At 49.1% G+C, this 22,551-nt stretch overlaps 2 protein-coding genes and 1 pseudogene across 7 annotated transcripts; 2 read left to right on the top strand and 1 right to left on the bottom strand.

Moving 5' to 3' along the window:
• Positions 1 to 1,359: 1,359 nt before the first annotated feature.
• Positions 1,360 to 3,773, top strand: Ccdc166 (coiled-coil domain containing 166). Of its 2 annotated transcripts, NM_146059.2 has the most exons (2): positions 1,360 to 1,844; positions 1,958 to 3,773. In NM_146059.2, exons 1-2 carry the CDS (start codon positions 1,416 to 1,418, stop codon positions 2,876 to 2,878), a joined length of 1,350 nt encoding a protein of 449 aa, NP_666171.2. In that variant the 5' UTR covers positions 1,360 to 1,415; the 3' UTR covers positions 2,879 to 3,773. The 2 variants fall into 2 exon arrangements, with proteins under 2 accessions (NP_666171.2, NP_001156990.1); NM_001163518.1 differs by having other exon boundaries at positions 1,360 to 3,773.
• A 4,003-nt stretch (positions 3,774 to 7,776) lies between these two features.
• Positions 7,777 to 14,522, bottom strand: Zfp707 (zinc finger protein 707). Of its 5 annotated transcripts, NM_001361465.1 has the most exons (5): positions 14,241 to 14,522; positions 13,911 to 13,968; positions 10,437 to 10,563; positions 9,990 to 10,103; positions 7,777 to 9,175 (listed from the first exon to the last, which is right to left on the bottom strand). In NM_001361465.1, exons 1-5 carry the CDS (start codon positions 14,249 to 14,251, stop codon positions 8,370 to 8,372), a joined length of 1,116 nt encoding a protein of 371 aa, NP_001348394.1. In that variant the 5' UTR covers positions 14,252 to 14,522; the 3' UTR covers positions 7,777 to 8,369. The 5 variants fall into 5 exon arrangements, with proteins under 5 accessions (NP_001348394.1, NP_001348393.1, NP_001333969.1 ...); NM_001361464.1 differs by lacking the exon at positions 13,911 to 13,968 and having other exon boundaries at positions 10,437 to 10,593; NM_001347040.2 differs by lacking the exon at positions 13,911 to 13,968.
• Positions 15,080 to 16,699, top strand: Eif2s3x-ps1 (eukaryotic translation initiation factor 2, subunit 3, pseudogene 1; annotated as a pseudogene).

Raw genomic sequence — 22,551 nt, 5'->3', positions numbered from 1 at the left:
CTTACGGGCAAAGAAAGCTAAGAAGGTAGAATGGATGGGCCTCGTGGAAAAGTGCACTGGCCAAAAAATAAAAATAAAAAGTGGGCAAAAGAGTCCATTTTTAACCTGAGGGGCACTTAGCACTCATTAATGGCCCACAGACAAGCAGGAAGCACTAGGTCCCTGGCTTCTCTAGCTTGCATCTGGCACCTTCCTACGTGGGCCCTTTTAAATTTATCACAGATCTACTAAGGGACTGAGCCCATGTAAATGGAAAGGGGGGGAGATTTTGAACCCCAGAAGGATGGGAAAGTTTCTATGCCAATCAGAGAAGTAGGGAAAATTTTACCTCCCTGAAGAACCTAGCCAATGAGGAATTCGGAGGGGGGGGGGGATATATAGGTGTGTGTGTGTGTATATATATATATATATATCACTGTTTTGAGCCAAACTTGCAGACTAGCTACTTTTGCCCTTTCAATAGGTTGCGCAGACTTAGCAAGGCTGTAAAATAAAGTTTCCCTTTGGTTTGGCTACCGAGTCTCCAGCGCTTGGATTATGAAATGAAGACCGTTGTTCATCGTGCATTTTATCTGAAAGGTAGTAGCATTCCATCAAGGCTTTAGATGCCAAGCGTCCCCTTAGAAATGCTGTGTGGAGCTGAGCGTGGTGGTGAATGCCTTTAATCCCAGCACTCCGGAGGCAAAGGCAGGCTGATGTCTGCGAGTTTGAAGCCAGTCTGGTCTACAAAGCGAGTCCAGGACAACCTGAGCTTTGTTACACAGGGAAACTCTGTCTCCACAAATAAACAAATGTTGTGGGGAGGCTTCATCCTGAGAGCATGAAGACTTCACAAGGAAAGGGGGAGAGCTCGCTCAAAGCTGGATAGAGGAGGGAGCGTCGGTGAGAGTCCCCTTATGCTGTGGGGCCTGAAGCGCAGCTAGTGGAGTGAAAGCAAGAGCACTAAGACCCGGGTGAGTGGAGGCTGGGCACTTGGAAGTTAGTTCAGTGTCTTGAAGCTGAAGTTCTGCCTGACCTGCGACACTGTAACTGAAGAATCATGCAAGGATATAAGAAACCTTAGGGAATGAATGATTGAGTCAAGCCGTTGCCAGAGCAACAGAATGGGATGAGGTCGAGGCACTGCAACCAAGTTCTGTCTCCATAGAGGTTGTTCAAGCTGGACATCAACATTCCTAGAGCTACGCACCAGGATGCGAAAGCTGTGGTCTGGAGGGAACGCTTATATACAGATTGGCCACGGTGCTCTCTGATCCTTAATCCTGCCTGCTCTGAACCTCATAATCAGAAGACACACCCTTGAACCTAGGGTGCAGTTCTCCAGAATTTTCGGGTTAAGAAGGGAGAGTAACTGAGCTGGGGGAGCGGGTGGAGCACAGCGCTCTCATGAGTCCAGTTGGCTTGGGCCTCAAGCCATGGCGCCCAAGAAGAAGCGCGGACAAAACGCGGGGCGCAAGCAGGAAACTACAGAGCAACCGCTCTCGGAGCGCGCGCAGTACCTACAGCGCGAGTACGCGTTGCTCTCAGAAAGCCTGGTGGCCTGTGAGCAGCGGATCGACGAGGTGCTGCAGGACAACGAGTTCCTGAACAGAGAGGCGCAGCGCCTGCGCGAAGAGAACCGGCTTTATGTCGGTTACGTGAGCGCGCACGCTCTGCGCTGCGCCAACGCCGTCGTGCGCGTCGAAGACCAGAACCGCATGGATCTGGCGCAGATCCGGTGGCAGCGAGCGGAGCTAGCGTCCTTCTACCACGGCCGTGAGGACGGGGTGCGCGCTCAGCTGCAGGAAATGAAGAAGCGCGCGGAAAACATGACGCAGCGGGTGCAGGAGCTCCAGCCCTACAAGGCCAGTGCGCGCGCCCCCCGAGGACCGGGCGGGCTCCAGAGGGATGGGCGCGCTCCCTACCGGTGCGCTGATCGGCGCCCCCTGCTCCCCAACCCTCACCCCACCCCATGTAGGAGCTGCAGCTGGAGCAGCTGGCGCGAATCCGGACCCTGGAGCGCGAGCTGCTGCACATGCGCGTGGAGCACACGCAGCTCCTCCACGGGGTGAAGCGACGCTTCCTAGATGAGAAGACGGCTTTCGAGCGGGAGGCGCGGCTGCAAGTGCAGTCCCTGACGCGCCGCTCCGAGCGGGAGGCCGCACGTTCCCTCATTTCCCACGCACAGGCCCTCAAGGCGGACAACGGGTATCTCCGACAAGAACTCATGAGACTTCTCCAGAGGACCCAGTTACTGCAGGACATGCGACAGCAGCTGCTAGAGCAGCGGGAGCAGCTGCGCCGGGAGCATGTGGACTTGAAGAACCTGGAGCAAATGCACGGCTGGTTGCAAAGGGGCCCCGGGGGGCCACCGCTCTGGCAGCCACCCCAAAGCCTCCAACCCAGCTTGCGCATCGGGTCAACCAGTCACGTTTTAAAAGCCCAGGCTACGCCCCAGTCAGTTCCAACCTCCCGGGGCCAATCCATGGATCTGTCACACCGACCCTCCAAGACTCCATCTATATTGTCCAGTGAGTCTCTTCCGGGCCTATCTCAGAAGGCTGGGTCAGTGATTGCTCTCCGGAGTCCATCACATCCAGGATCTCGAGTCTCATCTCTGACTCCATCACGCAAGGACTCGCGTGTCTCATCCGCGACCCCGTCACGCAAGGGCTCCAGGGTTCCATCCATGACCTCTGGTACCTTGCGGTCGCGCGAGGGCTCTCGGATCTCTCCACAGCCCTCCTTGCGTGAGGTCTCTCCAGAAATTGACACACCTGCAAAGTCCAGTTCCAAGCTTCCCACAGCCCTGTTGGAAGATCAGGCCCCTCTCAGCCCACAGTTGGAGGAGGCAGAAAACGCTGAAGACGACACAGAAACTGTCTTGGAGCAAGCCTGAACCCACACGAGGAGGCAGGCCAGTAGGGCATAGGGTGGAGGACAAACCTTGGAAGATTTCTTGGTGCATAGATATGTTAATAAAAGTGTTAAATAAGCTCTGTGACGCTCTGACACTTGCCTGGGTCGATGCCCTTGTATTTCAAGTGAGCAGAGGCCTGCTATTCGAGCTACAGCAGAGCTGGTTGTATCCTTGGCTGCTGGAATTCGATGTTCTTCCACCAACAGCCAGCAAGGCAGGCAGGCTTAGGGAAAGTTGGGTAGTGTAATTTCAGCAGCAGAGGGCAGATTCTGTTCTCAGCACAGGGAGAAGTTACTGGGCTTTTCCAATGCTTTATATAATACGCACACACACATATGTATGTAGGTATGTATATGTATATATGTATATACATTCCAATTTAGGGAACACTGCAAGAATTATTAGGAATTCCCATTGCCACCCATCTAGATGAACAGGGATGCATGTTATATATTTGGTACTTTCAGCCATCCGGGATTCTGTTGGAGACAGTTATGCCCCTTAATTTTAAATATATCCCTGTGTTTACTGAATAGGACTTTGACCTGTTTTCTTCCGGTGCTGGGTGTTGAACCCAGGGCTACCTCCTGAGCTACAGCCCAAGCCCTGTCCCAACTTTCTTCAAGACATGATTAAAATTAGGAAATGCACCTTGGAGAAAATACTGTAAACTAAATCATACTGGCCAAATTGTCCCTGTGGTGTCTGTAGCTAGCTATGGATCTTACCTGGGTCACATCTTACATTCCATTGTGCTGGTCTGTCCTTTCCTTTATAGAAAGGGTCTGTATAGGTCAGGCTGGCCTTGAATCCAAGAGATCCTCCTGCCTCTGTCTCTTCAGTGCTGAGATTAAAGGCATCCACCACCACCTCAGCCCCGTTGTCTTGTCTTTTTTTTTTTAAACTTCTTTTTAAAGATTTATGTATATGAGTGCACTGTAACTGTCTTCAGACACACCAGAAGAGGGTGTTGGGTCCCATTACAGATGGTTGCGAGCCACCACGTGGTCACCAGGGATTGAACTCAGGACCACTGGAAGAGCAGTCAGTGCTCTTAACCGCTGATCCATCTCTCCAGCCCTCTTTGTCTTAATGTACAAGACCAGTCGTTAGAGCACTCCTTAACTGAGTTTTGGAGTCTGTTGGCTTTGAGCACCTTTCCTGTCCAGGAAGTCCAGGGCAGTTGACACCTCCTGACCCAGGGTGCAAGATGAGGGAGCCCACAGCCTTGGTACTTCTGTCATTGCCTTGGGGATCTTGTGTTCAGGGACACAGGCATCAACAGAAATCCCATGGACGTTCTACCTGTTTGGACCAGGGTAGGCTGGCTAGACAGTTGCTAGAACTTTGATGCAGCTATTTCTGGGACAAGATTGGATGGGAGTAGCAAAGTAGAGGTCACTCACCCAAGAGATCAAATTAAAGAAATTTAATTTGCCTGGTGGTGGTGGCTTGTGCCTTTAATCCCAGCACTCGGGAGGCAAAGGCTGGTGGGTCTCTCTGAGTTTGAAGCCATCGTGGTCTACAGAGTGCATTGCAAGACAGCCAGAGGCTACACAAAGAAACCCAGTCTTGGGCTGGAGAGAGATGGCTCAGTGTGTAAGAACACTGACTGCTCTACCAAAGGTCTTGAGTTCAAATCCCAGCAACCACATGGTGACTCACAACCACCCATAATGAGATCTGATGACCTCTTCTGGTCCGTCTGAAGTCAGCTACAGTGTACTTGTGTATAATAATAAATAAATCTTTGGGCTGGAGCAAGCAGGGACTGAGTGAGCAGAGGTCCTAAAAATTCCCAACAACCCCATGAAGGATCACAAACATCTGTACAGCTACAGTGTACACACATACATAAAAATAAATAATTGTTTGTTTTTCGAGTCAGGGTTTCTCTGTGTAGCCCTGGCTGTCCTGGAACTCACTCTGTAGACCAGGCTGGCCTCAAACTAAATAAATCTTTAAAAAAAAAAAAAAAAAACCCTGCCTCACAAATAAAATAAAGAAAAAGGAAAAAAAAAGTCTTTTTTATGGGTTGGAGAGACGGCTTAGCAGTTTAGAAGACTAGCCGCTCTCTCCAAGATTCTGAGCACCCACATGGCACTCACAACCGTCAACAATGGGACTGGATGCCGTCACAGGTACATGCAAACCCATATACAGAAAATACATCTTTAAAGACTTGAGATTTTCATGTGTATGGGTGTTTTACCATGCCTGGTGCCTGCAAAGGTGAAAGGGGGTGTCCGATTCCTAGGGACTGAAGTTATAGATATTTGTGAGCCATTCATTGGGTGTTCGGAACTAAACCCGGGTCCTCAGCAAGAACAGCAAATGCTTATCACTGAGCCGCCTCTCCAGCTCCCTACATGGGATCCTAGGAGATCTGATGGTCAGGTTGCAGAGCCTCCGGAATTGCAGAATAAAGAGAGAAGTATGTAGACCATTGGGGGGGGGGGGTGTCCTGCTGCCCAAGAGCAGTCTTGTGACCCGCTTAGAAACCAGACCTCTTCTGTCAGCTCTAACATCAGACACTGGAATCTCCTGTGCTGCGTGTCTCTGGATGTATGTTTGCATACGTGTGTGCTTGTGAAGGCCAGAGTTTGACATCACCAGGGAGTTCTTCCCTGATCACCCTCTGCTGTACTAATGAGGTCTCTGGCTGAATGTACTAAGCTAGCCCAGCTAGCCGGTTTGCTCCCAGGAATCCCGTCTCTACCATTATGGGTGGGCCACGTGCTCATCCAGCTTACCGCGTGGGTGCTAGGGATCTAAACTTGGGTCCTCGTCAGGCACAGCACTGCTTTATCCAGTGAGCCATCTCCTAACCCTCAGATGCTACAGTAGAAGTGTGAACCACTCACTAGGTGTTACTACTGCCATATGAGTTGGCTACCCAAACATCCTCGCCAACTCACGCCTAGCAACATTTTCGGCAAAGTGGGGAGGTCATCAGACCATATCTAAAATCGGGCCACTCCCTGCTGCCAGTGCCCAACCTTGTCTGACACTGTCCCAGCTGCAGGCAGTTCCCACAAGTGCTGAAGTATATAATATAGGTGGGGTGTTAGCTGAAGGTGGGGCCTGGTGTGAAACTTCTCCATAAACTAAGTAAGATATTGGTTCAGCAGGTTATGCTTGGGTGGAACCCTTCCCTTGAACTCTGTGGTTGTCAATGTTGGGTGAATACCACATCTTCTGTGGACAGAATGAGAAATGTTCCCGTAGGCTTTGATGTTTTTGAGCCCGTGGCCTCCAGGTAGTGGTGCCGTTTCTGGGACCTTTGGGAGGCACTGCCTTGTTGGAGGAAGTGTCTCTGGGGGCAGACTTTTCCATTAAAAACCCCTTCCCCGCTTTCAGGGTTTGCCTCTGCTTGGTGAGCGTGGTTGAGGATGCGTGTGTGTTCTGCGCTTCCCGCATCAGGTCTACTGCCGTGCTTCCCCGACACGGTGGACTCTCTCTAGAACAGAGTCAAAATAAACTCTCCCTTAAGCTGCTGTTGGCCTCGCTGTGTTACCACAGCAATAGAGAAGCAACTACTACAGCATCCCAGCAAAGACCTCGAGACACTCGGGTCCCCTCTCACCTCTTAAGTACCTTTTAAACCAAAAGGATGGTTTCTCCCCTTCCTTTGTATGGGGCTTTGCAGTTTTCCACGTGGCCTGAGGACTGAGAAAGCATGGGAGCTATAAGGGTCACTGGGGACAGTTGGCCCACTGCAATTGCTAAATGAAGCTTCAGGAAAACTGCAGATCAGTGGTTGTCAAACCTGTTGCCCTTTGGGGGACAAATGACCCTTTTGCAAGGTCACCTAACACCACTGGAAAACAGGTATTTTATATTACGATTCACAAGAGAAGCAAAACTACAGTTGTAAAGAAGCAACAAAAAGGATTTTGTTGTTGCGGGTCATCACAACATGAGGCGCTAACGGTACTAAAGGAGCAGCAGGAAGGTTGAGTTGGCCAAGCTGCTACAAAGGGCTGTGGTGGTGCAGGTTTGTGACCCCAGCACTTGGGCTGAAGAGGCAAAAGGATCAAGCTCAGGACCAGCCCGGGTTACACAGGAGGAGACGGTCTGTCGTGTGGGTGCTGGGAGGGGAACCTGGATTCTCTGAAGAGCAGGTGGTGCTCTTAACTGTTGAGCCATCTCTCCTGCCCCCTGAAATTCTTTAAAACCACAATCTGTCATCAGATCCGGAGATAACCTGATTTAAGGGGAAAACGTGCTTTGTCCCTGGATCAGCTTGTAGAGTGCAGGGCTGTATCCATGAGCTCCACCTGGTAGACCAATCTCTAGCTGAAAAGCTGGCATGCTGATTTAGAACTGAAGATGCCCTGAGGTACATGTGGTCACCTCACACTGCTGGAAGGCCCAGCCTAACTCTAGGGACATGACACTAGGCACCAGGGTCAGAGCTGAAAGAGGAGCACCTAGGGCAGTGGCAGGTGAGGCCATGTTGTCTAGGCAACAGATCTGACACAGAAAGCTGGAGGCCCCGCTGATGGCCAGCACTACAGTAGCTACAGCAGGTGATAGTACAGTGGGGTCTCATTCCTGAAGGGACAAACAAGCTGAGAATGGGTCCAACTTGGCAGCCATCTCTACAATTCATGACCTTGTACAAAGAAACAGGACCACTGAGAAGCATCCAGCTCTCAACAGGGCCAGAAGCAGAGGTTCCAGCTGCCCCTCCCTGCCTGGCACTAGACTCTTCTCCGGTACAAAGGACCATATGTGAGGCAAAGGCTCATCCACCTTCCTGGCAGTGCCCCACTGCCGCTGGGAAACAACCTGGTTATACTTTAACCAAACCAAATAAACAGAAGCAAAGATCCAATCTCTCTAGCTGAACAAAGTACTGGAGACATACCACTGAGGGCGCTGTAGTAGTTTACTCCTCACAAGCCGCCCCAGCCTGCATCCAGCTCTTTCTGTAGCCCGCTACCAAAGCTGTTTCTATAGCCACCTGCCGAGGCTGAAGAACAGGCTTCTCCCATTGAGTTATGTATTTATTATGTCTTGTGTGTGCACGCACACACACACACGAGGGAAGTCAGAGGACAGCTTAGAGCATTTGGTTCTCCCTTCCCACCATACGGATTCCTGGGAATCCAACTCAATTATCGGGCTTTGCAGACCTTTGCCCTCTGGGCCATTCTGTCAGCTCCAACAGTAAAGCTTTGCTTCTGCACGAGCCTCAAACCTCCCTCCCACAGGACAGGACAGGAGGACAGGATGGAAGAGCTAGGAGAGAGAAGAGTTAAAGTGCGTACAAGTGACACTCAGGCCGGGGCAAATTCCTTGGCAGACACAGCCAGAGGCAAGGAGCACCAGAGGAACGGCTGATCCCTTCCCAGTGTCAGAACTGCCAGTTCACGGGCTGTGTGTGTGGCCTCGGCTGGAGGGGACCTGCTGCAGTCTTGCCCGCAGCCGAGAACAGGGAAGGCCCAGATGCCCGCAGGACCTGCTACACTTCTCCTCGCCCGTGAGTTCTCTGATGTCGCGTGAAGAAGCCCAGGTGGCGGAAGCCCTTTCCGCACTGCTCACACTGATAGAACTTCTTGGTCAAGTGCAGCCTCTGGTGGATGCTGAAGCCCTTGGGCCACCTGAAGGCCTTGCCGCACTCCCCGCAGGTGTAGGGCTTCTCTCCGCTGTGAATCCGCTGGTGGTGGCTGAGGTTCTCCTTAGTCCGAAAGGCCTTGCCGCAGGTGTCGCAGTAGAAGGGCTTCTCCCCGGTGTGCACGAGCTTGTGCCGCAGGAGGTTCGACTTCTGCTTGAAGGCCTTCCCGCAGTCGCCGCACTCGTAGGGCCGGTGTTCAGTGTGGATTTTGCGATGCTGCGCCAGGCGGTCCTTCAAGCTGAAGGCCTGCCCGCAGAGCTCACAGCAGAAGGGCTTTTCGCTTGTGTGATTCCTCTGGTGGCGCAGAAGGTTTGAAGCCCAGCGGAACGTCCGGCCACACTCGAGGCACTCAAAGGACCTGGTTCCCGTGTGGACTGTCTGGTGAGCGGCCAGCCGGCTGTGGCAGCTCAGGGCCTTCCCACAGATGCCACAGATAAATGGCTGTCCCTCCGGGCCGCTCTGGCCCTGCTCCTTGAGGTCTGGCTGCTTCCTGTGGGATTTTCCACATATCCGGTTCTGGAAAGCTTCCCTTTTGTCCATTCTCCTCCCAGAGGTAGCTCTGGGAAGGCGCACCTTACCGGAAGTCAGGGCACTCTTCCTCAAGGCAGCCCCTCTCCCGGCTCCTATCCGTGAATGGGCCACCTTTCTGCTTCCTGTGGAGGAATAGATACATTCACACAGAACTGGCCCAGATACAAATCAACTTAAAAACCACCACCCAACACAGGGTGAAGAAAAGCTACCAAAAGCTACCAAGAGTGAAATCAAGCCAATCTACTTAGGCAGTCAACGAAAAGCGGTGTGAAAATCTGTTCAGTGTGCACAGATGAGCCAAGCTAACAATGGGAGACTTAACAGTGAGCCTCAAGCTGGGTGGTGGCGCACGCCCTTAATCCCAGCAGTAGGGAAGCAGAGGCAGGTGAATCTCTTGAGTTCAAGGTCAGCCCGGTCTACAGAGTGAGTTCCAGGATAGTCAGGGCTACACAGAGAAACCTTGTCTGGAGGTGTGCAGGCAGGACATGGAGGGGGACAGGATCCCGAGCCAAGTTGTAGCCCAACTGCTTACCTGAGGCCTTGGGTTCCATGCCCACCGTAGCAAAGGGAAAACCCCCTCATGACCACCACTGGGAATAAATATCTTAAGGAAAGAGCCGGGGTTTTATCCTAATTCTACAAACGAGCAAACGCATGTGAGATGGAGACCCTGCTCCCCATCACACACCCCGAGCATGGCCTCTCTTCTCTCCGCCTTGCTGACGGATATAACAGTCGAATCCCAGCCACCCCTAGGCTCAGACAGTGCTAGGACACTGCCTCCCTTTCTCAAACACCTCTCTTCAGGTACAGCCTCACAAGGGACCAGTGACACAGACACCCCCCACACACACGGTCAGAGCTTAGTTAGTGGCAGAAGTGGAGCACCCACTCTCGCACTGTCTGAGAGTGGGAAGAGCTCATCTCGCTTACCTGGGCAGAAACTTTTTTGTCCATCTGGAAACTCAGATCTGTCCCAGTCATCAACCCATGGCTCATCCCATTGTTCCAGACGGGTAATAAGGCCCGGTCTCCGGCTACAGCATCCTTTCCAAAAGGGAGAGAAACGGGATCTGATTTGTGTAGGCAAATATAAGGCCAGGACCAAGAGTAGCTCTGGGCAGCACAAGCCCAGTCCTTGTAGGTTTCCTGGAGAACCTTCTTGGAAGTAGGAATGAAGACGACAGAGAAGGCTTGCAGGAAGGGGACAGAAGTATGCCTACATGTAAACACACACGTATTGACAGAAGCCCCGCGGGGCCCCAAGGGTTTGAGGAAAAAAGGCAGGCTACCCCAGGGGAGTCAGACAAGATTGGACACAGCAACAGGAGTCTTTAACCAGGACCCACCAAGCTCCTGACACTAACATGCAGCCCTTACCCAGTTCATTCAAGTTCCTGAAGTTCTCCAGCATCACATTCCGGTAAAGGGTCCTCTGGCTAGGACTGAGACACTCCCATTCTTCCCTGCAGAAGTACACAGCCACGTCTCTGAAGGTCACTGGCACCTGACAAACAGATGGCCCCAGGATGGCCTGCTACTGAGTGACAGTTGAGTCAGAGAGAACATGCTAAAGCCCACATGCAGAACAGGGAGAAGTGTCAGGACAAGCAATGACCTCTGTGACAGTCGGTATTCACCGAGGGTCACCTAGGAGAAGTCTAACCAACCCTGAAACCTCTGCATTATCACCCCTTGGACTGTGATTCCAGACTGATGAAAAGGTGAAAAGTCAGTCGGGCAGTGGTGGCGCACACCTTTAATCCCAGCACTTGGGAGGCAGAGGCAGGCGGATTTCTGAGTTCGAAGACAGCCTGGTCTACAGAGTGAGTTCCAGGTCAGCCAGGGTTTCACAGAGAAACCCTCTCTGTCTCATGAACAAGGATGTGATCCGCCCAGCTTCAGCTCACATGCCTGCCAGCGGGGTGGGCTGTATCCCTTCAGACTGCAAGCCTAACAAAACCCTTAAGCTGCCTGTCACAGCAATGAGAAAAATTACTGATAAAGAAAACATCCCTACTGTGCTGAGCGCGTCACACCCCAGTTTAGTCTGATGGAGTAGCACATACTTTTAATCCCAAACTTGAGAGGCAGAGACAGGTGGATCTGAGTTCAGAGCCAGCCTGATCTAATGAGACAGTTGCAGGACAGCCCGGGGCTACAGAGAACCCCTATCTTGAAAAAAAAATAATAATAATAAAAAAATGAAAAATAAAAAATAAAAAAATAAATAATTAATAAGGACAGAAGACAGACAGATGGTAAGAAATAAAAAAGGAACCATCACTAGCTACTGTTGTGGTTCGGCTTCTGCGTGGCATGATCCTCCTTTCAGATCATCCCACTGCTACCAAGAGAGAGATAATCTTGATTCTGTAGTCAGGACTACAAAGTAAGCAAACAGCACAGTAACAAGCAGGTGTACTGCAGTGATAATGGGATTGATTGCCAACAGGAGGGAGGGCACCACACTGCTAGAACTGACCCACCAAGCCCTCAAGGCTGCCTAGGCTGTTCCCTCTCCTTTTCATTTGATGCAGGGCCCAGTTAGTGAAGTGGTGCTACCCACATTCAAGGCGGAACTTTCTTCATCTAACCAATTAAGAAAATCTCCCAGTTGGGTGTGGTGGCTGAGGGATGGGTGGGTGGATCTTGGTGAGCCAAAGGCCTGTCATGGACACAAAGAGAAATAAACTAGAAGTCTTAAGATTAGCTGGGCGTGGTGGTGCACGCCTTTAATCCCAGCACTCGGGAGACAGAGGCAGGCGGATTTCTGAGTTCGAGGCCAGCCTGGTCTACAGAGTGAGTTCCAGGACAGCCAGGGCTACAGAAAAACCCTGTCTCGAAAAACCAAAAAAAAGTCTCAAGAGCAACTATAATAGTTCCCCAAAGGCAAGTCCAGAGGCCCATCCTAGGTTCCTTGGGTACTTTCTCTAGCTCCTCCATTGGGGGTCCTGTGATCCATCCAATAGCTGACTGTGAGCATCCACTTCTGTGTTTGCTAGGCCCCGGCATAGTCTCACAAGAGACAGCTCTATCTGGGTCCCTGATAGACACTTTTAATCACAGGACATGATAGAAAGAGGCAGTAGGATCTGGCAGGCTAATCTACTTATCTAGTTCTGGACCAGCCAAACAAACAAACAAAAAAAATCTTTAAAATTAAATTAAAAATTAAATTTAAAGTCTGTAGGATTAAATTTTCTTCATAAACTCAAGGTAGGCAGGGAAAGACTCTGTTCACAGGACACAGAAAACACCAAGTTTAAAAGAAAAAAGTTGGGGGTGTGTGTGTCTGGAGAGATGGCTCAGTGGTTAAGAGTTCTACTCTGCTTTCCCAGAGGTCCTGAGTTCAATTCCCAGCACCCACACGGTGGCTAAAAAACATCTTTAATGGGTTCTGATGCCCTCTTCTGGTGTCTGAAGACAGCTACAATGTACTCATAAATAAAATAAATTTTTAAAAAAAGAAAAAAAAAAGTTGGGTCAGCAAGATGGCTCAGCTGGTAAAGGTGATTCATGTCACCCGAGTTCAATCCCCTAGATCAGTATAGCCCGAGGAGAGGACCTACTCCCACTAGCTGTCCTGATATGAAGAGTGGTACACGTGCCGGTCTACACTCATATATACATGCAGTAAATACAGTTTTCCAAGAATAACTGCTGGGGTAGGTCTATAATCCAAGCACTGAGTGGCAGAGACAAAAGCAGCAAGACTTCAAGGCCAGGCCAGGAATGGTAGCCCACACATTTAATCCCAACACAACTCTTGAGATCCAAGCCAGCAAGACCAGAACAGCCAGGGCAATAGGCCCAGTCTCAAAAACAAAAAGATCATCAAAAAAGTCCAAGGCTAGGCCTCATCTCTGCTGCATGATAAAGTTCCGACCCAAAAAAAACCCCAAAAAAATCAGTTCAGTTTAGAGAAGAAAGGCTTATCTAGCTTACGATTCCAAGTTACCATCCCGTCAAGGCAGCTAGTCATATCAGTCAAAAGCAGAAGAATGAACTAATGCAGTTTTAGAACTCACCTAGCTTTCTCTAACCTTCCACAGTCCAGGACCCCAAATCTGGGTCCGCTCATATCAATTAAGCTAATCAAGGCAATTCCCCACAGGCATGCCCACAAGCCAACCGGAACTAAATAATCCCTTGAAACATTCTTCCCAAATTACTTGATTGCGTCAAGTTGAGAAATTAACCATTACACCAACTTTGACGAAAAAGCTATGTCAAAGACCGTTTGGGATAGTTAAAAAGCAAGCCAAACAAAACAACATTTAATGAAACCAACAAGAGAGTTTCTGATTCTAAAAGGGAGTTAGAAAGATTAAAGAAAGATTAAAAGGCAAGCAACAGAGAAAGAATTTCCAAATCGTTTTCTGCCAAAGAACTAGTATCTAGAATCACTTCTAAAAATTAACATAGAAAGAGATAACTTTTTTTTTTTTTGGGGGGGGGGGTTGAGACAGGGTTTCTCTGTGTAGCCCTGGCTGTCCTGGAACTCACTCTGTAGACCAGGCTGGCCTCGAACTCAGAAATCCGCCTGCCTCTGCCTCCCAAGTGCTGGGATTAAAGGCGTGCACCACCACTGCCCAGCTAAGAGATAACATTTTAAAAGAGAGAGAGAAAAAAAAAAAACCTAACTAATCTTAACACTCAGGTGACAGAGGCAAAGGGGTCAGCACAAGTTGAGGCCAGTCAGGCTATAAATTATTTTAACAGCTATCACAAAAGTTGCGCCTAGAGGCATTCAACCTTGTGACATTGCGACATAACTAACCAACCACCTACACTGTGCTGATATGCATTCTTATCTATACTCGACTAGCAAGGCTGCAAATTGGGACACACCTGGAAGACCCGAAGCTCGGGAAACACAGGTCTGGGTAGTGACTGCCAACCACAAACTCTGCATGATAAAACCAGAATATATATTTCTCATCTGAACACCAGAACTGGTGCCACAAGCCTGGCTGGACTTCAAGGCCGGAGAGCAGGGAGTGTGGGAAACACTAAAACAGAAAGTTGTAGTCCTGGAAAGCAGGAGCAGACAGACCCAGACTGAGACCCTAGGACCGCCGGAGCGCGGTACCTGCCAGAAGCAGGAAACCCGAGCGCCCGTGCCAAGGGGACCCAGGTGGGCGCGGGGCCAGGGATTGGGGGTAGAGGGTCCGAGCTCACCGGAGGAGCATCGCCGTTAGCTCGCTCGGGAAGAGCGCTGCCCCGTCGGAAGCAGCGCTCTCGTCGAGCTTCGCCGAGAGCAGCAGCTGCAGCAAGACGCCGGCGCATCTGAAGGCCGCGGGGGATGCCGGGGGTAGGGTCGGCTTCAGCGCAAGCGCAGTGGCGCGGAGCAGAGCAACCCAAAGCAGCACCACCGTCGGATTCCCCAGCTCCTGCACCTTTAAACGTCAACTCCCGTGCGCGCCGCACTGACTTCAACTCTCCAGCGGAAATACGCCAATCAGAAGCGTCTTCCGGCTACTTAAAGGGCGGGGCCAGATAAAAGGGCGGAAGTGTGCGCGAGCCCGCCCCCAGGGGCCCAGCCCTTCCGTTGATATGGGTGGTCTGTGGGTTTTTTTTCGTGTGTTCCTGAGCCCACTGGAAGGAGGTGTTTGTTTTGATGGGCTTGGGGGACAAGGTTTCACTGTGTTGCCCTGGCTATTCTGGAACTCTCTTTGTAGACCATGTTGGCTTCAAATCAGAAATGTCCATGCCCCAGAGAACCTATCTCCAGTTCTCAAGCAGCCAGAACCATCAACATTCTTTGTTTGGAATTTGTCCTATGGCTGTCTAAACTGATGTTTGCCAGTTTGCTTCATGTTAGTGGCATGGGTCAGGATTTCCTACTTTGTTCATTGGGGTCACTGGACCCTTAGGCCACTGTGATGCCAAATTTAATTTGAAAGATGCAAACTTATTTGTAATTCTAATTCTAGTTTAGGCAGCCTTCGTCCCACCATAAGATAGCTGAGCAGATGGAAAGGAAGATACGTCCTTTCCCCTCTGAGCAAGATGGCTGGGGGATGTTACCAAGTTGACACCACTTTCACGTGAAGTTATCAGCAGACAAGCTACAATTAATATTGTTACAACTGGTCATGGAGCTCATGGGAAGTCCACCGTGGTGAAGGTTATTTCTGGAGTTCACACTGTCAGATTCAAAAATGAGCTAGAAAGAAACATTACCATCAAGCTTGGACATGCTCATGCTAAGACTTATAAACTTTGATGACTCAAGTTGTCCTAGACCAGATCATGTGGAAGCAGTACACCAGATAAGTTTCCTACATACATTCTGGGGGCCAAAGGGAACTTCAAATTAGTCAGACATGTTTCCTTTGTTGACTGTCCTGGCCATGATATTTTGATGGCTACGATGCTGAACAGTGCAGTAGAGATGGATGCAGCTCTTCTGTTGATAGCTAGTAATGAATCATGCCCTTGGCCCGAACACCTGACTGCTGTAGAAATCACGAAACTCAAGCATATTTTGATCTTACAGAATAAAATTGATCTGGTAAAAGAAAGTCAGGCTAAGGAACAATATGAGCAAAATCTCGCATTTGTGCAAGGAACGATAGCAGAAAGGGGCACCAATTATTCCAATTTCTGCTCAACTGAAGTATAATATTGAAGTTGTCTGTGAGTATATAGTGAAGAAAATACCAGTGGCCCCAAGAGACTTTACTTCAGAGCCCCATCTCATTGTTATCAGTCCATCTGATGTCAACAAACCTGGCTGTGAAGTCGATGACCTTAAGGGAGGTATAGCTGGTGGTAGTATTCTAAAAGGAGTGTTAAAGGTATGCCAGGAGATAGAAGTCAGACCCCGTATTGTCTCCAAAGATAGGGAAGGAAAACTCATGTGTAAACCAACCTTTTCCAATATTGTGTCACTTTTTTGGGGGAAACATAATGATCTTCAGTATGCTGCCCCAGGTGGTCTCACTGGAGTTGGAACAAAGATCGGCCCCACTGTGTGCTGAGCTGGTAGAATGGTGGGACAAGTGCTTGGTGCAGTTGGAGCGTTACCTGAAATATTCACAGAACTGGAAATCTCCTATTTCCTGCTTAAACGTCTTCTGGGTGTACGTACTGAAGGAGACAAGAAAGCAGCCAAGGTCCAAAAGCTGTCTAAGAATGAAGTGCTTATGGTCAACATAGGATCCCTGTTGACAGGAGGAAGAGTTAGTGCTGTTAAGGCTGATTTGGGCAAAATTGTTTTGACCAGTCCTGTGTGTACAGAAGAAAGGAGAAAAAATTGCCCTTAACAGAAGAGTTGAGAAACACTGGCGTTTAATTGGTTGGGGTCAGATAAGAAGAGGAGTGACCATTAAGCCAACTGTAGATGATGACTGAAGACTCCAAGTTAAACAATGCCTTGGGAAAGAGTTGGAATTTCTTTTAATAGCCTATGGGGTATATTTTCAAAACAATACTAGAAAGAATTAATTTCCTAGCTCATTATCTTACTACTAGCTATCTATGTTTATTCTTATATTTTGGCCATGAAAATGTGACCTCTACTATTTTTTCTTTTTATTGATTTCTTGTTTGACATCATGTAGCCCCATCCCACTCATCCCCTCATATCCGACCTTTGCCCTTGCAACCTCCTCCAAAATAAATAACACACAAACAACACAAAAGAAAGAGAGAAAGAAAGAAAGAAAGAAAGAAAGGAGAAAAGAAGAGAAGAGAAGAGAAGAGAAGAAAAGAAAAGAAAAGAAAAGAAAAGAAAAGAAAAATACAGAGGGAAGATCTAAAAGGAAAAAAGCAAAAGGTAGAAATAAGATTGGTCTTGTCTGTTTGGTTTTTGTTAACAAAATCTCTTTTGTTGTTGTTGTTTTTTGTTTGTTTGTTTGTTTTTCGAGACAGGGTTTCTCTGTATAGTCCTGGCTGTCCTGGAACTCACTTTGTAGACCAGGCTGGCCTCAAACTCAGAAATCCACGTGCCTCTGCCTCCCAAGTGCTGGGATTAAAGGAATGTGCCACCACACCCAGCATTGTTAACAAAATCTCAATTATTGGATTTTACCAGTGAAGACTCCAGAACTAGATACTGGTGTGAAAGCCTGCCAGTTTCCTAGAAGGAATCCCCTCTCTTAGTCCCCCAAAACTTCCAACTCAATGTTCCTCCATCCCTATTTCCTGTGTATCTCTCTATTCACCCTACTGTTTACTCTTGTTTTTTTTTTTCCTTAATAATCCTATATTCACTTCCTGTCAGCTGGTTGCTTAGTCCTCCTCTTGACTTACAGTTGACTTCATTTAATCCTATTTACAATAATCAAGCAGAAAGCTCTTGGATAATAGGTGTGTGCTAAAGTTGAGTCGCACCACAACTAAAAGCAGTTGTTTCCAGTAAATAACATAATCTCAGGGTTCACAGTGTGATTAAACATCGTGTAACACTTGTTAGCTGGCAGAGGTAGCTTATCCCTTTAATCCCAGCCCTCAGGAAGCAGAGTCAGGTGGATCTCCGGGAGTTCCAGGACAGCTAGGGCTACAAACAAAAAGACTGTTCTAATCAAAGTTACTTTCTTCCTGAGGCAGAGACACACTATGGAAGAAAACAAAAAGTAACAACTCCAGGTTGCTCTTCTGTAAAGATTAAAGGCTAGGGAACTGGGAACTCTACTGTCATGCTCACGGAAATCCACCCTCTCCTGATTTCCCAAAAGGTCAGATAACAACCTCGTTTCCTTTGGTGCCTGAGCCTTGATTATGATTGACACCTTTGTTGAGTCTGGCCAGCTAAGGGCCCAGGGCAGAAGCCTAGTGTGAGCCAAATGATGGCCTCCTGTGAGTTTTGTTGAGCAAGAGAGCTAAGAGCAATACGTGTACATGGTCTGTTTGCATTCACTACTTTGGACTGTGTATTCAGAAAATCGAAATTCTTGGATTTCCTAGATTTATGTGTCGATTCTATGACTAGTTGACGAATTAACAGTCTCCACATCTGTACACCTGTGCTTAAGCAGCAGCCCTAGGGGTTCCAATGCCCCCTGTCCTCACCAAGCATGTTATTGCTCTACTTGGGGTTGTTTCTGGGCTTTTTGTTTTGCTTAAATTGTAACCATCATAACTGTTGGTATTCTGTCCACCCCCACAGTTACCTGGCAACAACCAGGTAGGCCTGGCCCACTACAAAAGGGGCTGCTTGCCCCCTCCTCTCTCGCTCATTCTCTTACTCTCTTGCTTCTTGCCTCCTTGTTCCCCCTCTCTCCCCATTCCCTTTCCCCTTACCCCTCTATCCACGTGGTCATGGCCAGTCTCTCTCTCTCTCTCTCTCTCTCTCTCTCTCTCTCTCTCTCTCTCTCTCTCTCTTTCTCTCTCCTCTCTGTCTCTCGCTGTCTCTGTCTCTGTCTTTCACTCACCCTTTCTCTGCCTCTACTACCCTCTTAACTCCCCTCCCCATGTCCTGAATAACTCTATTCTATACTATACCATCATGGGGCTGGTCCCTCAGGGGGAATGGATACCTTGGCATGGGCCCGCCGAGGCACCCCGTTCCCCCACACCTCACCACACCCCCATAGGATATATTCTTATATCGCTTTATCTTTTTATAATCATAACAATAACTGATTTAAAGAGGTATGTTATAGTAGAAAAGGTCATTTTGGTGTTGCACAAATAATACAGAACAAAGCAAAAGTATCTTGATAAGGTTTTGTTTTGTTTTTCTCCAAAAAAAGGGTGCAATAGAACCCAACTTCAACTCGTAAGTGGACCGAGACAGGTAGTTCACTTGATTATTATTCTAATGTAAGAGGTGAGTGCATCTTTTCCCTATCTGCTGGGGTCTGGCCTCACAGTCTTTCCAATCAGCTAGTTTTAAAGTAATCAGTGCAAAAGGCATTGAAAGGTCAGCAGCCACTTCTGCTTGTCAAGTTCCCCAGATGCACCGGGACCTTTGTTGTTTTGGTTTTTGTTTTGTTGTTGTTTGTTTGTTTTTCGAGACAGGGTTTCTCTGTGTAGCCCTGGCTGTCCTGGAACTCACTTTGTAGACCGGGATGCCCTCGAACTCAGAAATCCACCTGCCTCTGCCTCCCGAGTGCTGGGATTAAAGGCATGTGCCACCATGCCCGGCACACCGGGACCTTTGTATAAACAAGTTTTACCAGGTAGGAGAAATAGAAAGGTTCATATAAGTGTTTTACAAGGTAGGAAAGATTGAAGGTGAGGGGAAACCCCTGTCTCAAAAACCAAAACAGAACAAAGAACCAGGCATGGTGGTACAGGTCTGTAATCTCAGAATTTGGGAGGTAGAGACAGGTGGATCTTTGGGATTTGAGAATAGCCTGATATACATAATGTGCTCATGGAGAGCCTAAGCTACATAGTAGAGAGACTTTGACTCAAAACATGATGATGATGGTGGTGGTGGTGATGGAAATTTAAAAGAATGTTATCCCATGGCCAAGCTGTGGTAGCAACATGCCTTTCAAGACCAGACTGGGCTATAGAACAAGTTCCAGAACAGCCAGGGCTCCACAAAGAAACTGTGTCTCAACAAGCAAGCAAGCAGGCAAGCAAGCAAGCAAGCAGGCAAGCAAGCAAGCAGGCAAGCAAGCAAGCAAGCAAGCAAGCAAGCAGGCAAGCAAGCAAGCAGGCAAGCAAGCAAGCAAGCAGGCAAGCAAGCAAGCAAGCAAGCAAGCAAGCAAGCAGGCAGGCAAGCAAGCAGGCAAGCAAGCAAGCAGGCAAGCAAGCAGGCAGGCAAGCAAGCAAGCAAGCAAGCAAGCAAGCAAGCAAGCAAGCAAGCAAGCAAGCAGGCAGGCAAGCAAGCAGGCAAGCAAGCAAGCAGGCAAGCAAGCAGGCAAGCAAGCAAGCAGGCAAGCAAGCAAGCAGGCAAGCAAGCAAGCAAGCAAGCAAGCAAGCAAGCAAGCAGGCAAGCAAGCAAGCAGGCAAGCAAGCAAGCAAGCAGGCAGGCAAGCAAGCAGGCAAGCAAGCAGGCAGGCAAGCAAGCAAGCAAGCAAGCAGGCAAGCAGGCAAGCAAGCAGGCAAGCAAGCAAGCAAGCAAGCAGGCAGGCAGGCAAGCAAGCAAGCAGGCAAGCAAGCAAGCAGGCAAGCAAGCAAGCAGGCAAGCAAGCAAGCAGGCAAGCAAGCAAGCAGGCAAGCAAGCAAGCAGGCAAGCAAGCAAGCAAACAAACAAACAAACAAACAGACAGACAGACAGACAAACGTATTATCTCTTAGCAGGCAAGCTATTTTTTTAATTCTTAAACAAGGTCTCACTATAGTCTGGCAGGCATGGAAAGTAGACCAGACTAGCCTCAAATTCACAGAGATCTGCCAGCAAGCTATCTTTGAAAAAAAAAAGTCATATATTAAAGTAGAAGTTTCGGGTTTCTTTGGAAAGTCGGGTTATAATGATGTCTTGTTGACAGGTGAAAGAATGTTTTGCTGAAGCCAACACAGGTAAAAGGTCGCATGATGATTTGAAAGAATATAATTACGACCCTACAGACAGTGGGAGTGTTGTGCCCTGAGTTCACAGGAAACTCAGAGGGCCCAAGAATTGCAAAGTCCCCTGCAACTTGAAAAAGAGTTTTTATTGTTTCAAGTTCAAACTCGGTTTACCCGCCTCGCACTTCACCACGTGAATGCTGGCAAGTGACCCCAAGTCCAGAAAACATTGGGTTTATATACAGTATAGTTAGGAATAAGTGAATATTCACAGAAAAGGGGAGTAGAGGGTGGAATAGAACTGAAGCGGGAGGGGGAGGGTTAATGGGTGTCTGCTCAAGGACTAATTTTTATGGCCAGTCCTAACTGTCTGTGACCTGACCTCTGTTTACCTTTTTCCATGGTCTCCCTTGAGCTTGTTATTTCTCTAAGGTCTCAAGGACAGGCACCTAGAGAGTTATCAGGAGGAGTGTTGGTTTTTTGGAGACACAAAGGCAGGGAGAATGTCTCTTGCTGTCTCCTCAGACTGTCCTCATTAAAGGGAAGTTTTATGGGTAATGCCATTCTAACACTAGGGGAAGGGGAGGGAGCCCGGGGCTGCTGCAGGAGGACCTAGCACAGAAACCATCTGTCTGCATATAGTGCTTGCCTTGGAGGGGAGTGGGAAGTGGGGTAACACTGAGTCTCTTCCCTTCTGATGTCTTGGGCAATGAATAATACTCACAGTTGCTGGCTTCATCAGATCCAAGGTTTCCTGCTCGATTATTCCTTCTCCCTCTGATGTGAGCAGTCCTCTCTCTTGATATATAGCCTCGTGGATGTGGGCTGTGACAAAGGCATACCTGCTATCCATGTAGATGTTGATCTTTTTGCCTACCCCCAGGTCCAAGGCTTTGGTCAGAGCTATCAGCTCTGTCTTTTAGGCTGACATCCCCAGAGGATGTGGTTCTGCCAAGACCACCTGCACCTTTCCACAATGGCGGCCCCCACCTTGCACTGTCCCTCTACCAGGCTGCTGCCACCAGTGAACCAGGTCGCCTCAGCATCGGGGAGCAGCTGATCTGACAGGTCCTTTCACCATCCCTGGTCCTCAGCTGGAATCCGCTGACAATCATGAGCTGGCGGATTGAGTTTGGGGGTCTGGTAGCATAGTTGAGGGCCATTGGTGATGTGAAGGTTACCTGATTTGAGTTTAGCAACAGAGTCTGATAATGAGTCATGCGGGCATTGGTCAGACTTTGATCCAGGGGCTGATGAACAATGCTTTCCAAAGCAACTGGTCACTACCAGGAGCCCAGCTGCTGAGTGAGCACTTGCTTGGCTATCCCCCTGTTCTCTGCCACATAAAGGTGGAAAGGTCTGCTGGCATCGGGCAGTCCTAGAGCAGGGGCCTCCAGTAAACCCTGCTTAATCGCATCAAAAGCCTGTTGCTCTTCTTTACCCCAATGGCAGGGCTGTCTGTTTTTAGTCAGGGGGTAGAGGGGGACAGCCAATTCAGCAAACCCTGGAACCCGGCAGAACCTGGCCATGCCCAGGAATTCCCGTACCTGTTTGGGGCTCTGCAGAGGAGGGGTGTGCAGGATGGTGTCTTTTTGAGTGAGCATTGGAGAGCCAGCACTGGATGTCCTTCAGCAGGTAGCCCAGTAACTTACTTTTCTCTGGCAGATTTGGGCCTTCTTAGCTGAGGCTCTGGATCTCAATCCTCCCAGCTCCTACAAGAGGCGTTTCATCCCCCTCTAGATAGTCCTCCTTAGTCTTGGGTCCCAGGTTTTTTCACAGGCAGGAAGGAGGGAGTATTCCAAGCCAATTGGCACTTCCACTGGGATCCCTTGTTCCAGGAGCCTGATAATGTGGGGCCCTGATTCCATCCCAGGCTTCCCTCAACATCGGATATTGGTGCCCAGACACCAAGGAGCTCTGAGATCTACATGGATGGAGGACTCTCCCCATCCCTGCCATCTCAGCCTAGGCTTGGGGAAAGACAGAAAGGCCTTGAATCACCAATTCTAGGTCCTGGGGTGCCCTGTCCAAGGTCTCAAACAACTTGTATTCATCTTCTAGCCTGAGTGTCAGGACTCTC

The sequence above is a fragment of the Mus musculus genome, chromosome 15 (genome assembly GCF_000001635.26).
Source record: "Mus musculus strain C57BL/6J chromosome 15, GRCm38.p6 C57BL/6J".
NCBI classification, from domain to species: domain Eukaryota; kingdom Metazoa; phylum Chordata; class Mammalia; order Rodentia; family Muridae; genus Mus; species Mus musculus.
This window is presented reverse-complemented; position numbering and strand designations above follow the sequence as displayed.